Below are 15,788 nucleotides of genomic sequence, written 5' to 3'. Positions count from 1 at the left end.
GATATAACTGAATAAAGCTACTACATTCTTTGTGTTTATGGAACTTAGTCTAGTTTAAAGAAAATAAAAACCTTAATGAAAAAATGAATTCTTTTTTTTAAAAAAATTGAATTATTATTTTTTTTGTTTTGTTTTTGTTTTTTGGGTTTTTTTGGTACCAGGGACCGAACTCGGGTCCTTGCGCTTGCTCAGCAGGCAGCAAAACCACTGAGCTAAATCCCCGGCCTGAAAAAAATTGAATTATTAAACTATAATAAAGTAGTTATGTAACAAATGCTTCTAAAATTTTTAAACTGTTGAAATGTGTAAAATACAAATAACAGGGCCCCCCCTGTACTTTTCCCTGGAGATAAACATATATTTCTCTTTTATTAAATTTCTAATCCTGATACAAAGTTATAGTGTGAACAGTTAAAATGAAGAGGGCATGTGATTACTAAAGCAGTCCACTGATTGGTTGGTACCACCTTAATCCCTGGGTAGTCTAGATAAAAGAGGCAGATAAGGTCCCCTTGTTGCTTTTGCTGCCCTGTGGCTGCTACAAACTGTTCTCTCTGTGAAGCCCCTATGCCAAGCCACCCCTGCCTTGGAGCCAGCTGATTATGGACTGAAACCTCTACAAACTATGAGCTAAATTAAGCCCTTTTCCCTTGAACTTTGAGTGTTGGATATTTTGTTTCAGCAACGAAAAAAGTAACTAAGACAACCAGAGATTTTGAATATTGTTTCATGTATGTGTTGGCCATTTGTACCTCTTCTGAGAAGTGTCTATTTCAGTTCCCTATTTTTTGATTGGATCTTTTATTTTGAGGAGTCTAATTTTTTTGTGTTCTAAATATATTCTTGGGCCAGGGATTTAGCTCAGGGGTTCCGCCACCTGCCCCACAAGCGCAAGGACCTGAGTTCAATTCCCCAGTACCTAAATAAATAAATAAATAAATAAATTCTAGACATTAGTCCTCTGTCCAAGGTATGGCTGACAAAATTGTTTTCTCCATTCTGTAGTGTGTCTCTTCACTCTGTTGCTTTTCTTTGCTGCACAGAGCTTTTTAATTTGATATAACCCCATTTGTTGATTCTTGATGTTGTATCTTGTGTGATTGGGTTTCTATTCAGAAAGTCCTTGCCTGTGCCTCTGACTTCAAGAGTTTTGCCTATTTTATCTTTCAGCAGGTTAAGTATTTGTGTTTTGATGTTTAGCTCTTTGATGCCCTGTGTGGTGGCTCATGCTTGTAATTCCAGCACTCAGGAAGCTGAGGCAGTGAGATCACTGAGTTTGAGGCCACACTAGCCTAAATGGTGAGGTGAATGCCAGCCTGAACTTCAATCAAACAAGTGACAAAGACTCTGTCTCAGAAAAAATCACCACCAACTGTAGGGAAACAGTTGAAAGGGGATGTTACTAGAACCTCTGCAGTAAGTCCTAGTCTCCTGCAAGCCACAACAGCACTAGGCGAATTAATTAATATAGCCAGAAATGAGACTCGGAGAAGAAGCTGAGCTCTGGACCTGATCAATGCTGGTCTGGGCAGCAAAGCAAAAGACCTGAGCTTGCCACACCTTCATTCAGTAAATTGGGAGTAACAAATGTTAATAGGTGACTGAGAGGGCAGCCCCTAAAATAATCCTAGAACAATGAGGAACTATGCAGATGAAGATTTTGTTCCTCCTCAGGATGTCTTCAGCTGGTGAAATCTTGCCCTGGAGCATCACAACATCACGGACCATTGAGGTTTTAGCTGTGACCAGAGGTGAAAATGGTTATGTCTCCACATGCCATAGCTGGCCTGTAGGTGGGGAAATTAGGTCTAATCTTGATTTTAATTGTGAAATGATTTTTTCCCCCAAATTATGTAGAATTGCTTTGGACAACCAACAACAAAAAATTTAGATAATTCTTTCAGTATGTTTTTGGCTCCATCAAAGATCAGATGGCTGATTGTGACTGGAGTTGTTTCTGTGTTCTTTATTCTGTTGGATTGATCTACAGGTCTGTATTTGTGCCAGTGCCATGCTGTTTTTATCACTGTAGCTTTGTAATATACCTAGACATCCAGGATTGTGATGCCTCCTGCTTTGTTCTTGTTGCCCTGAATTGCTTTTGCTACTCTGGGTCTCTTTGGTTCCATATGAATTTTAGGATTGTTTTCTTTGGTTCCACAAGGAATGCTGGTGGTATTTTGATTGGGATTGCATTAAATCTATTTGTCAGTTTTGGAAATATGGCCATTTTGACAATGTTGGTTCTACCTGTCCAAGGACAGAGAATATCTTTCCATTTTCTGATGTCTTCTTTGATCTTCTTTTTTGAAGTACTATAGTTTTCCTTGTAGTGGTCTTTATTTCCTTTGTTAGTGTCACACCCAATGAGAGAGAACCAGCCAGAGACCGATATTAAATCCACACGGGAGTTTATTACTGGCCGGGACCTGAGCCAAGCATCAGACTCCAGCTTCGACTGGGGCTTGACAAACATGTTTTATACACCTTTGAGGCCAACAGTTTCTAGGCCCCCCTATGGGACAGAACTAGTAAAGCAAGCAAAAGGTACAGAAGCAGAACATCCTGCTGTTAGAACATTTGTAAAACAATAGTTGATTAATTGTTATTTCTAAAGAGACTTTCTAAGGGGAGGAGGTTTTTAAGCTCCTCCTTTTGAGTTCATCTAAAGGGCAGGCAGGTGGGTCATTCAGCAGGAAATGGAGTCTGTCTTCCTAACTAGGGTCCTTCAGTTAGGTTAATTTTTCTTTCTTTTCTTTACTATTTTTTTTTTTTTGGTACCAGGGATGGAAATTGGGTCCTTATGCTTGCGAGGCAAGTGGCAGAACCACTATTAGGTTAATTTCTAAGTAGTTGCAATATTTTTTCTTGAATCTGTTGTGGATGGTATTGTTTCCTAATTTCTTTCTCAATAGGTTCATTATTGGTGTACAGGAATGCTGTAGATTTTTTTTTGATTTTGTATTGAGCCATCTTACTAAATTTCTTCATTACTGTAGTTCTAGGAGTGTTGGTGGAATATTTTGGGACTTCCATGTAAAGGATTCTGTGAATAAGGATAGTTTTTTATTTCTCCCTTTTTAAAATGTATCCTTTTTCTTTCTTTCTTTTGCCTGACTGCTGTGGCTAAAGTGTGAGTACTACTGTATTTTGAATAGGAGTGGTGGACAGTGAACATCTTGTCTTGTTCCTGATTTTAGAAGAAAAATTTTCAGTTTTTTTCCATTTAATATGTTGTTGATAGTAGATTTGTTATAAATGGATTTAATCAGCTGGAGATAAGGTCTTTCTGTGCCCATTTTCTTCAAGATGTTTTTGTTGTTTTGGTTTTGGTTTTGGTTTTGATTTTGGTTTTTTTGAGACAAGGTCTCACTTTGTAGTTCAGGCTGGTCCTGAACTCAGTAAGTCTAGGCTGGCCTCCAACTGTGAGAGATCCTTCTGCCTCAGCCTCCTGAGTGCTGGGATCACAGGCATGTGCCACCATGCCTAGCTCAGGATTTTTATTATGAATTTATGTTGGATTTTGTCAAAGGCCTTTTTCTGCATCTACCAAAATGATCTTGATTTTTGTGCTTGTTTCTATTTATGTAATATTAATCAGTGCTCACTAGAGAAAGAGATTTAATATAAGAAAAAAATACATGTATTTATGGATTTACAAGGTAGGCTCACAGTGACCGCCTCCAGAGTGCAAAAGAGCTCCAGTCAGAAATCAAAGGCCTGCATCTCACTGTAGAGGCCTGTGCAAGTTTTTACCAGGGCCGAAGGGTCTGTAGTGGAAGCCAGGAGACAGACATCCCCCAAAGAATACGAAGCGAGCCTTCTTCCCCATTTTTATTCCATTCAGGCTACAAGCAAGCCTACCAGTTGGTGCCACCCACACTCAGGGGGGGAGTCTAGAACTATGCTGAGTTGGGTGTTTCTTACTCAAGTTGATGGAACAGTTAACTATCACAATGGTGTATTAAATTTAGTGATTTGTGTATGTTGAGCTATTCTTAAATCCCTGGGATGAAGCCACCTTGGTCAAGATGTATGATCTTTTTAATGGGTATTTTTCCCAGCCCTTTAAAAAAATTTTTAAATTTTGAAACAAGGTCTTGCTAAGCCTCTCAGTTGCCCAGGCTGGGCTTTGCAATCTTCCTTCGGCCTTCTAGAGTACTGGGGATCAGGGGCATAAGTCACCATGTCTGAGATTTTTGCCTCTTCATATAAATGTTAGAATCTGTTGATATCAGTAACATAATTTTCTGGGATTTTGGTAGGAATGACTTACACTGTAAATCAATTTGGGAAGAACTGAGATCTTTAAAATCTTTCTATCTGGGCCAGGGATTTAGCTCAGTAGTTTCACTGCCTGCTCCACAAGCGCAAGGACCCGAGTTCAATCCCCAGTACCAAAAACAAAAAACAAAAAACAACAACAAAATAAAATCTTCCTATCAATGAATATGGAATATCTATCCATTTATATAGTTCTCTGAATTAATCAGTTTTATAATTTTCTTCATATAGATCTTGTTCATATTTTGTTGGGTTTACACCTAAGTATTTCTTTGTTGAGATTACTAATATAAATGGCACTGTGATTTACATTTCAAATTCTCCTCGTTCACTATTGGACAAGAATGAGGTTGACTTTTGCATATCAATTTTGTATCTTGTAACCTTGTTATAATTGTTTATAAGGGGCTGGGGATTTAGCTCAGTGGTTTCACCGCCTGCCTCGCAAGCACAAGGTCCCGAGTTTGATGCCCGGTACCAAAAAAAAAAAAAAAAAAAAAAGATAATAATTCTGTATAAGTTCCAGGATTTTTTTTTTCTTTTTTTGTTTTTCTCATCTATGTAGATGACAACATCGTCTGCAAACTTCCTTCATTTGTGGTTTGGTGTCTCACATTATAGAACATCACAATGATTGTTTCAATTTTTTTCTTGTGTTCCTTTGTGTTTCATCTTCTGCTGGTATTCCCAGTATATATGTAATAACTTTTTTAAAAAAATAACAGTACTGGGGATTGAACCCAGGCCTTTCACTTTGAGCTACATTCCAAGCCTGTTTTTACTTTTTATTTTTTGAAGATAGGCTCTTGCTCAATTGCCCAAGCTATGTTTGAATTTGCATTCCTCCTGCCTCAGCCTCCCAAATGCTGGGATTACAGGCATGCACCACCACACCCAGGTTAAATCTGAAATAATTTTTGTAGTTTTTCTGCAGTTCTTAGAAATTGTTTTCTATTTTTCTCCTCTCTCCAACTGTTTTTCTTTTTAGTTTTGGAGATGTTTACTGAGATGTCCTCAAACTCAAGAGATTATTTCTATGTTCAGTTTACTCATAAACCCATCAAAGGTGCTCTTCACTTCCAGTGGTTTTTAATCTCTAGCATTTGATTTTTATTCTCTCTTAGCATTTCCACTCTGCTTACATGTTTAAAAAGAATAACTCAAATAAATGTGAAAGTATAGCTGTGATAAGTTCCACAAAGAGTCACATGGGCAGGGACAGCATACTGATACTGGCTGGGTGGAAATGATTAGTAGATGTAAATGAAGAATTGGAATTGGTGTTGAGACAGCTGCAAGGCACTGTTAAATATTGAGTTGCATGCGTGAGAGTAAGCAGTTGAAGTTGTTTCACTGAGTGTGGACTAATGGAGTTGGTTATGGAACTACTACTCTATTTGTTGAGAATGAATTGGAGGAGTTCCTACAGATTTAGGAAGACTTTAGTAAGAGGATCTGTAATAGGTGGAAATGGAGAAAGTTTGACAAAATTGTGAGCGTATTTAGAAGGCAAAAATGACAACTTGATGATGAACTTTATGTGGAACAGGGGAAGTGTCTAAGGATTGCAACATTTCTGGTTTGCATGTTAGGGTGGAGGGTAGTGGTTTCATTTACTGATAGAGTGAGCCCTGGACTCTCTCACCAGTGCACTCTACTACTGACCTACATCCACAGCCTTAAAAATTTGTTGTTGTTGTCAAGACATGTTCTTACTAGGTTGCTCAGGGTAGGGGGTACTTGAATTTGAGATTCTCCTGCTTCACCTGCCCGCAGCACAGGAATTACAGACCTGTGGTATCACATCTGGCCGAAAATACCAGATTTTTAATGTGTAGTTAGGGGAAGAGAGTGCAGTTGGTATTCGACATGTTGAAACCGTTGACATAAACTGGAGGTATCTTTAATACTGAGTAAGGGAGCACAAGTCATTTATTCAGCTAGCATTTATTGATTTCTTTGTACAGTGTGCACTATGCTAGGTGTTGTAGGGGCAGCAGTAGAGCTACAAAAATATAGCTTCCGTGTTTAGAAGTCCTGGGAGAGGCTTATAAATAACCACAAGGACTAAGCAGAAAAGATGATTGTTCTCCAGATCAGTAAATGAATCACTCATGTTTGTGATTTCCTGCATTTGGGGCCTTCCTCTGTGGAGGTCCTCTAAGCTGTAACTTTAGATATACAGTAATTTATTTATTTTTATTTTTGGTACTGGGGATCGAACTCTGGACCTTGCATTTGCGAGGCAGGCGCCAGAACCACTGAGCTAAATCCCTGGCCCTGATATACAGTAATTTTAAATTACACCATTTGGCTTCCTAAGAATCTTCACAGGCCACCCACGTTCCTTATGAAGCTGTAGCACAACAGCAGGCCCATGAAGTCTCGCCGATTAATAAAACTGGCACTCAAGTTTTTATTGATATACTGTAGTAGTCCCCCCAGCCACCACTGAAATAACTTTCCGGAAATAAGCAAAACCATCTGTTAACCAGCTGAAATGTGAGGATGGCAGGCTTGAAGCCGGCGGGTGCAGGTGAAGCACAGCTGTGACCGGAACGCCCTTCCCCATTTGCCCCTCAGCGGAGTCCCAGGGAGCTGGGGCCCTAAACCACGGAGGGCTCCGTCCAGTGACCCCTCCCCTTCCGCCGTGCAGCCTCTAGGAGGCGGGCGGGGCGGGGCGGTCCCGGGCCAGCCCACCCCTCCCGCTGAGACCGCTCTTTGGTTCCCCCGCCTCTTCACCCAAAACTGGCCCCACCGCCAATCGGCTGCCACTCACCTCCTGCAGCTGGTGACCTATGGCCAATCGCCAGGGGTCTCTTTGCCAAGGGCCAACCAATCGGAGCGGCCCTCGGTTCTTGGCACGGGAGAGGCGGGTGTTGACAGTCCTGGTAGACGGGCTGAACGTCAGTTTACTGCGGGCGCCGCGGCTGGAAATCGGTGCGGGGGGAGAAGAGGGGCGCTTGGGAGCAGCCCCGCTCCCTCCCGAGAGGCGCAGAGGGCGGGGCCTCGGCGAATGGCTTTCTTGCTGGCCGCTTGCGGAGTGAGTAGCCCGCGAGGGTCTGGGACAGGGGCCGGCCCCCAGCCTGAGTCCTCGGGGTTCCCCCCTACCAGCCCGGGCCTGGTGGAGGGCACGGAAGTCGCGCTCCCCCGGCCTCCCTCCCGCCCTCTGCGGTGAGTAGGACTACGTGGCTGCCAGGCCCCTCGGTCTGGTCTGGGGCGAGCTCTCCCCACTTACCCGGGTGGCAGGAGATTGGCCCCCAAACCAGACTTGGGAGGACTTGCTTTCCATTTGGGGGTGCTTATTGTAGTCAGTTTTCCTTTGAAAAGATGACTCAGAATATGATTTTAAACACAAAAGTTAAGCTTTCTTTTATGTGAAATTCTGCCCTACTGGAATCTCCAGTTGCAGGCCAGATACTTTTTTCATGTTTTCTTTTTAGTACTGTGTTTTTGTTTGGCTATGTATTTTTGTGTATAATTATGGATGCTGTTGTTTGTAAGTGTGCAGGAGAGAGATGGTTTTACTGCTATTTGGATAACGTCTACAAAAGCATTGAAAACTTTGGTATAGTTTTATAGGGCTCGTATAACACCTGAAAGGAAAGTTTTGGGTTCTCATCCTAATTTATTTATGGAAAGTTGCCTAAAGTTAGACGAGGAAGCATTTCTGAATCATATCCTTTTTGGCTGGCATTATGTACTGTACTTCACAAGTAGTTTATCATGACAGATTGAGATGTACTGAATGAGAAAACCTTCTTGAAGTGATGTAAGGCTTTGCTCGATGAAACTTTTACTTTTTAGCTGTATTGAGGAAATTAAAAACAAATCAAGTAACTATTTTAGTTTCGCAGTGGGAAAGCTGAGTGGGATCTTAGAACGTAAGAACCTTTGCAGTGAATTTTAAAATTGTAAATTCTCCTGCAGTCATTTGAGAGTCATCTCTTTGGACACTGCCTGTATTGAACTGAGTAAATGATAAAGCCCTTTATGACTAGTGGTAACATCTCTCATTTACTTAGAAAAAAGATGTTTCTTAACTTTTATTTCTATTGTAACTCATCAAGAGACTACGTAAAAATACTGTGTTTCCTTTTCTAGTCCTGGGAAGGTATGAATCACTAAAAATCAGATTTTTTTTTTTAGCCTGAGAGCTTAAATAAGAAACAAGGAAAGGTAACAGTGAGGTTGGACCTGTTTCCAGTATCCTGAGTTTGGTTGGGACAGACATAACAATTGTACTTGACACATCCTTCAGTGAATAAGAGGCTGCAGAAGACTATTGGTCACATCCATTTTGGCGTCTCAAAAGTTCTGGATAGTATGACTTTTATTTTTTATTGTGAAAAAATTGTATTCAGTAATAATTTATCCAGTCGCCCATCCCTGCTTGATCTGCAGCACAGTAGGGAATTTAGTTCAGTGTAAATTTCGTTTAGCTAGGAAACCAGGGTGATACCACCATATTCTGGTGGTTTGAAAAATCAGGCAGTTGCATGGTTTACACACTGTTGCCTAAGAAAAAGTATAGTGACAGAACAATTACAGTTAGGCTTTTATTTAAAAAGCAAATTCTTGGATGTTCCTTAGGTCACATAAAAGAAAGTTTTTATGATTGTTATAATCTGCTTAAAGTGTTATCCTTGAAAAAGTTTTTAGATTGAAAATATATTAAGCAAGTATCCCTCTTAAATGTTTTGATGAATTAAAGTTCTGCCACCCATTTAAATCTACTTTCCATCTTGTTTTCTATGTCCAGCCACAGGATCTGTTTGCCTTAGTAGTACTGTATCTCTGGAATTTGGCACTGTTTTTTTTCTATATGATAATGCTTTAATTCAGTCCCTCATCATCTCTCATCTAGACTTTTGGACAAAATTTCCTAATTAGTCTGTAACTGGACTTCCCCCACTCCTCTTTATTTTCAAAACCAAATCTGACTGAGTCATTGGAGTACTTAATCTGTTTTGGTTCCCTGTTGCCAAAGTGCAGGTGCTTGGGATGTCCTTGAATGCCCTTCACATGGTGCTAATTTCTTGGTCTTGAGTCTGAACTCAGCTGCAGGTGCTTTAACTCACGGTAGCCACCATATGTTTCTTATGTAGAACATGTCGCCTGTTGTGGTTCCTTGTCTTTTCACACTGCCCTCCCCTCTTAGGTTACCCGACTAGCTCTTAGGTGGTAAGTCTTCAGGTACAGCACCTGTTACCTTCTTGCTGTTTAGACAGAGAGTTGCTAGTGTCCTTAGTGTGCTACTACAGTACTTCGTTCTTGTCTGTATTATAGCTCTCACAGAGTTGAAAAATTTTTGTTCATGTGTCTGATTCTTGTATTAGATTCAGATTTCCTCTAGATCAAAAGTTCTTCCTTGGACTGGGGATTTAGCTCAGTGGCACCGTGCCTGCCTTGCAAGCACAAGGTCCTGAGTTCAGTCTCCAGTATTGCAAAAAAAAGTTCTTCCTCGTCTTTGTATCTCCAGAGCCTTTGTCCCTAATCTAGAAAAAGATGATAACTTTCCTCATCCATCATAACTGGCACCCTTAGAACAAAAGATTAACAAGAGAAAAGCTTAACAGATTCACTCAGAGATTTATGTGATAGAGGGCCCTTTTCAATGAAGACCCAAAGACCCAAGGAAAACTTGTTTTTTTGCTCAGGTCCAATGAAGAATGCACAGCTGTGTAGAATGTCATTGGACAAAAAGGTATTCTCTAATCATGAAACTGAAGGTTGGAAACCCAGCAGGGCCAACTGTGTAGGTTCTTTTTGGAGGGCTGGGGATGCAACTCAGTGTGAGAGCGCTTGCTTAGCATTCTGAGTCCCTGGTTTTAGTATCCAGCACTGCAAACAACAAAACCAGGATTCTTCTTGGCCTTGTGTAGCATTCCTTCCTCCTGGGTAATGTTCAGGGCCCATTCCAAAGTGAGTCTTACGACTTAGCATCACATAAGATAGGTTAGGGAATTTCTTCATGGGCAGCTCCTATACAGAAAAGCAGGACGTGGTTTCTGGTGTTACGGATGGCTGGGAGAGAAGGATTCTAGTTTATGGCTAGCTGTGCGGAAAATAAGTGCTGGTTTCTCTGGCTTGTTTTGGGAGAGAACGTAGTGCAAGAAGTTAAGGACTTTTGCTTCTGCAGCCTTCTTATTGTCCTGCAGTTCAAAGTACTCTGTGTACAAAAGGGTGCATATATTGTATGGTTTTCTGAGCCCCAAGAGCACCTAGTAGATGGTTTAAAAATGCTTGGTTTTCTTTGGTGGTGGTGGTGGTGGTGGTGGTGGTGGTGGAGGGGTTGAAATAGGAACTCGCTGTTGTATTCAGGCTGACCTTGAACTCAATGTTGCCCAAACTCTAGGGAATCCTCCTGCTTCAACCTCGCCAGTGTACCTCCATGCTTGGATTAGCAAATGCTTATTAAATGATAAAAATATGAGACATAATATCCTAAATGTGGAAGCTTTTGACCTGGTTGTACTGGAGTTAGATTTTCCTCTGTGAGTTAATGTGTTTACTGAGTCACTAAACTCCTTGGTTGCTACCAGGCAGGAGAAAAGGATTGGAGAAAGTGTACAGAAACAATGTTGTAAGTGGTGGGCAAATTTCAGCCCCCCTCCCCATGTCTGTAATTAAAGAAATAGCAATACTGGCACAAATTGCTTCTGGTATACTGTGAGTATCATAGGAAAAAGTGGGCTACTGACGGGAGAGGTCAGAGAAACTACTTGGAAGGAATTAAATTTGAGCTTCCTGAAAATTAGGTAATAATTATATATGCTGTTATCGCTACTAAAATTTTCAAAAGGAAAATTATGATGTTACCTGACCAAAATAGATGTTCAGTAAATATTTGTGTCGTGAAAGAAGGGTAATGGTGGTTGTTGTTGAAGGTGTGTGAGTGTGAGAGAGAACTGCAGTCCAGACCTACACTGGAGTTTAGTGTAGGTGTTTAAAGGTATTTGTAGAAACACCTTTAAGGAATTTGGCTTCTTTACTCTATTGGCTGAGCAGTTCATTTTTTTTTTTCCAAAATCTTCCACTTTAGCCAAGTTTTTCTGCTTACTCCATTGTTTCTTTGCATTCTCTGCTTTCCAGAGCATGTTTTAAAATCTGATTGTATTGGTCTTTCTCACTGAGGTTCAAGGTTACACTAAAGGTACAGTTTGCCTGAGTTTAGCATTTTTTGGTCACATTGTGGACCATGTGGCCATAGTTGGAACCTGTAAGTTCTTACTGTCTTTAAATGAAAATTTTCAAAAATGAATAAAAGAGGGTCCCATTTCTTCTAGTATAACAGGGTACTTACTCTCTGGGTTTACCCAGATGGAGGAAAATTTAAAGTTCTAACGCAGTCTCTACTTAAAAAAAAAAAAAAATGGAGGGCCTGGGATTTAGCTCAGTGGTTCCACCACCTGCCTCGCAAGCACAAGGTCCCAAGTTCCAATCCCTGGTGCCAAAAAAAAAAGGAAAATGGCACTTCCGAGAAATTAAGCAATTTGTTCAAGGCCACACAGTGAGAGACTAGAATAGTAGGACTTGAGCCTAGATGATTCTTACTTTTTGTTATTTACAGAAAGTGTCAAGATACTGCTCTAGAAATTTTGCATTTATTGCTCACTTTTTCCAATTGAGCCACTAACTTTTGGTTTCCTTCGAAGTCAGCATCCAGATGTGAAAAATATCATCTTACATAGCAGGGTATGGTGGCACATGGCTGTAATCACAGCTTGGGATGCTGGGGCAGGAAGAACTCTTTGGCCTCCTGGTGATTCCATCCTCTCTGGTTATACTAGCCCTACAGTCCGAAAGTATCCTTTCTGGTTGTTCTCTGCATTTTGATTGATTTTTTTGCTCTTTTCTGGTGTGTGCCTTTCCAGTCAGCATCCCCTGCAGAGCTTTATTCTTCTGTGTGGTTTATCCAAGGGGAGGCAACACCAGAAGATGGGAGGAAGTACAGCATTTATTCTCCTTGCTCCGCAGCTTGGTGCAGTTTTAACAGTGACTGTTCTTGGACTGCTTAACCCCTGCTGTGATTGGCACACAGTAACATGTTTTGATCTTTGCTCCTTCCAGCTAAGGGTCCTAAAGAAGGGTTTCCACTGTTCTTATTTCCTAGAGTCCCTCAGCATCCCTTTTAGTTTCCTTAGCCCTATAGTCACTCCTGTAAGTAGTCACTTCATTAAAGAAAAGTGCAAACATTTCATCTGATTGTGCTACTTCCTGCCTGGTCCCACTGTTATAATACTCCTCCCCATCTTTGTCCAAATCCTGCATGTTTATTTTACCATGTGCAAATCAGTTATTTATGGTCAGATTTCCTCTGACATTCTTTTAAGGACAGAATCAATATTTGCTTGGCCTTGGCATCCCCAAAGTGTCCAGCACAGTGCCAGAGTCATGGGAGATACTCAATAAGTGATTATTTTAATGCCAAATTAATTCTAAGGCCCAGAGAAGTATGTGTGAGAGTGTCCTCATGGTAAAATTTGGAAAGAGTGGGGCATGGTGGACTGTGCCTGTGATCCTAGCATTCAGGAGGGTGAGGCAAGAGGATCACCATGAGTTTGAAGCCAGCCTGGGCTACATAGTGAGTTCCTGTCTAAAAAAACAAAATTGACAAGAGAGAGAATGAGTTTTTATTTTTAGAGGGATAAGATGATCATCATTGCCTGATCTTTCTTTTACTATACTGCTGTTTATTTTCACTGTCTTTATCTGCTGTTTTAGTTTCTCGCTTTTTTTTCTTAAAACTTTGTTAGCCTTGGAAAAATTCCACATTTGGATTATAATGAATCTTTTATAATTGAGTTATTAATGGTTTCTGTTGTGAATGTTTGATTTCTGTTGTGAATATTATCATTTGTAATCTATAAAAACTTCGAGTTCTTCGATTACTTTAATTCATTTACAAATTTTTTTGGTTTTGTTTTTGTACGGCTGATCGAACTTAGGACCTTGTGCTTGCAAGCCAGGTGCAGTGCCACTGAGCTAAATCCCCAGCCCCATTTACACAATTTTTGCTGAGCATTTATTTGCTACAAACCAACCACTAGCCTGAAAAATACATTAGAGAATAAAACAAAGTTCTGCCCTTGTCAGCTTGTATTCTTTAAGTTTTAACTAAAATGTAAAGTTTAAAAAAAAATCTTGGTTGGTATCAAATACATAATATATTCAGAGTGGGGAATTGGTACAAATACGTGTTGTGTTTTGATCCTTTTTTGCATGGGCTTGTATTCTAGTCCTATTTCAAATCAAGATGATAATTTTCCTTTTTTTTTTGGCGGTACTGGGATCGAACTCAGGACCTTGCACTTGGGAGGCAGGCACAGTGCCACTGAGCTAAATCCCCAGCCCAAGATGATAGTTTTCTGACAAACTAAATCAAGATGATTTTGAATACACTTTTAACTGCTTTATGAAAAACTAAACCTGTGTTTGCTTCCATCTAGCTGACATTTGCTTGGCAGCTAATATCAGATATACAAAAACAGCTTTGATGTATGTAAGCTTGAACAGTTAAAATCTATTCAGTTCAGGGTTGTGTTTTTGTTTTGTTTGGTATGTGTGAGATGTAAGCCTTTTGGCATGACCAGTTTGTTATGTTAGCTCCCCTTGGGTGTCAATTTATTATGTTTGCTATACAGATTTAGTCTTGCTAGACAAAACATTTCAGGTTTTATTTTGGAAAACAATTCATAATTAAATTTTCAACAAGTATGCTGTGAGAAGTCTGCAGATATTTCAAAACTTGAACGAATTACAAAAATACTCAGTTTAAGGATTTGTGTGTTTAGTATAAATTTTCCTCATTATACACAGAGCAAATTTCTGGGAAACTTCCCTGAAACATTTGTATATTTGGTAGATATTAAAAATAGACTTTCTAAAACACTGGCAATCTGAGGTTGGGCAGGAAGAATGTATTTTTTAATCTCATACTAGTAAACCCTTCAGATTATTTAGATGTTAAAGTGACTTAACGTGAGACTTTTAGGAAAGATACTGCAAGTAGCCGGACCAAGTAAAGTGTTCCAGAGAAAAGGTTCTGGTTGATTGCCAAACACAGCGTGGTCAGAACAGTAACTGGTTAGGGTATGATGTAGTGGGTATTGTTTTTCCCGAGATTGCTTTCTTGAATGTTGAGTCATGAGCATGTTGGCAGGAAGGGTGTGGGGAAAAAAACGTGAACATTCTGCTTTGTTTTACTGGCCATTTTTTCTTCTAGCATTTTACTTTTTCCAGTTTAGTGATGGCAGCTAAGTTTTAACTAGTACATTTTTACTAATAATGTCCTTCCTTTCCTTTTAAATAATACTGTGGTTGGGGCTGTAACTCATGCCTAAACATACAGAATGCCTGGATTCTATCCGTATTACCAGGGGGAAAAAAGGTTGTAAATGTTTTTGTTTTGTTTTCTTGAGACAGGTAGTTCAGGCTTGCTTTGAGCTCACGTAGCCCAGCCTGGCCTCAAACTCTCAGCAATCCTCTTGCCTCAGCCACCTTGGGATTCCAGGTGTGCGCCACCAGGCCTAACAATTTCTTATTGCTTTATTTTATTTTGCTTTGGAGAGCTATCTGAGTAGTTTCAGCTTTGCCACATTTACACTTTTAACGTATTTTAGGATTTTGCAGACAATTTTATGAGAATGATGCTGACATTTTATTTACACATAAAATTTTTTGAAAACTATAACCTGTGGTTTCTGAATATTTTTTACATAAAGCTTTCAAATTGAGTTCATAAAATAAATGCATACTTACAAGAAATTAAAATGACTATAAGTTAGAAAGTAAGAGAGTTTCTGTTTCAAATGTCTCATTTCCTTAATCCCACTCCCCAGTACTAAATAGCATTTTATATATTTGTTTCATGTGTTTTATTTCAGAGGTATACATGTGAGTAAGCAACCTTTTAAAAATGCAAGTTCTAGTGCTTTAAATAACTTTAAAAATGCAGCTTTGACAACTTGGTGAGACCCTGTCTCAAATATTTATAAAGGGTCTGGGGATATATAGCTCGGTATAAAGGCCTTGGGCTCAACCCCCAGTACCCTCCCCAAATCAGTAGGATTTAACAATATCTTAATAGTATTTGTATCTTTAGTAAAAGGTAAACATGCAGTTAATATTAAGTTGAATTATGCTATCTTATCGCTGTAGTTTGCTTCCTTCATTCAGAGCCTGTAAACTCATGTATCATTTTAGATTTCGGTTTTTTAAAAAGCCTGTTGGTGGCATCTGAATCCTGTGAGGCAATCTTACATGCTTTTCATGACATTTATGTATTGACACTGCTAGTAACATCCTTTTGTCAGAAACAGTAACCATGTAATTCATTGTCTAAACTGGGGCACTTTTGAAAGTGAAGGAGAGTTTTAGTAATCTTGCTAAGACAGCACTCAGACTGTCCCAGACTAACTAAGCTATATAGTCATCTATTCATAGACTTTTAAGTTTTTGCTTGTTTAGTATGGATGCTGTTATATGGCCTTAGAGGATAT

General features: G+C 39.8%; 1 protein-coding gene across 14 annotated transcripts in view; it reads left to right on the top strand.

The window, feature by feature from the left end:
- Osbpl9 (oxysterol binding protein like 9) overlaps window positions 1–15,788 on the top strand; it is a 155,703-nt gene that overhangs the window by 96,252 nt on the left and 43,663 nt on the right. For 2 of the 14 annotated variants that reach the window (XM_087214740.1, XM_087214739.1), the window contains exon 1: window positions 6,383–7,327. The exons of 10 other annotated variants lie outside the window; for them this stretch is intronic. In XM_087214740.1, the coding sequence (XP_087070866.1) occupies window positions 7,301–7,327 (27 nt within the window). In that variant the 5' untranslated portion in view covers window positions 6,383–7,300. Of the gene's footprint in view, window positions 1–6,381; window positions 7,459–15,788 lie in introns of those variants that run through there. 2 more of the 14 variants (XM_004869261.4, XM_004869262.4) reach the window with 2 other exon arrangements.

The sequence above is a fragment of the Heterocephalus glaber genome, unplaced genomic scaffold (genome assembly GCF_053883595.1).
Source record: "Heterocephalus glaber isolate CG9 unplaced genomic scaffold, H.glaber_assembly_v1.0 deba00001451, whole genome shotgun sequence".
In the NCBI taxonomy this organism is placed as follows: domain Eukaryota; kingdom Metazoa; phylum Chordata; class Mammalia; order Rodentia; family Bathyergidae; genus Heterocephalus; species Heterocephalus glaber.
Note: the sequence above shows the minus strand (reverse complement) of the source record. Positions and strands in the feature narration are given on the sequence as shown.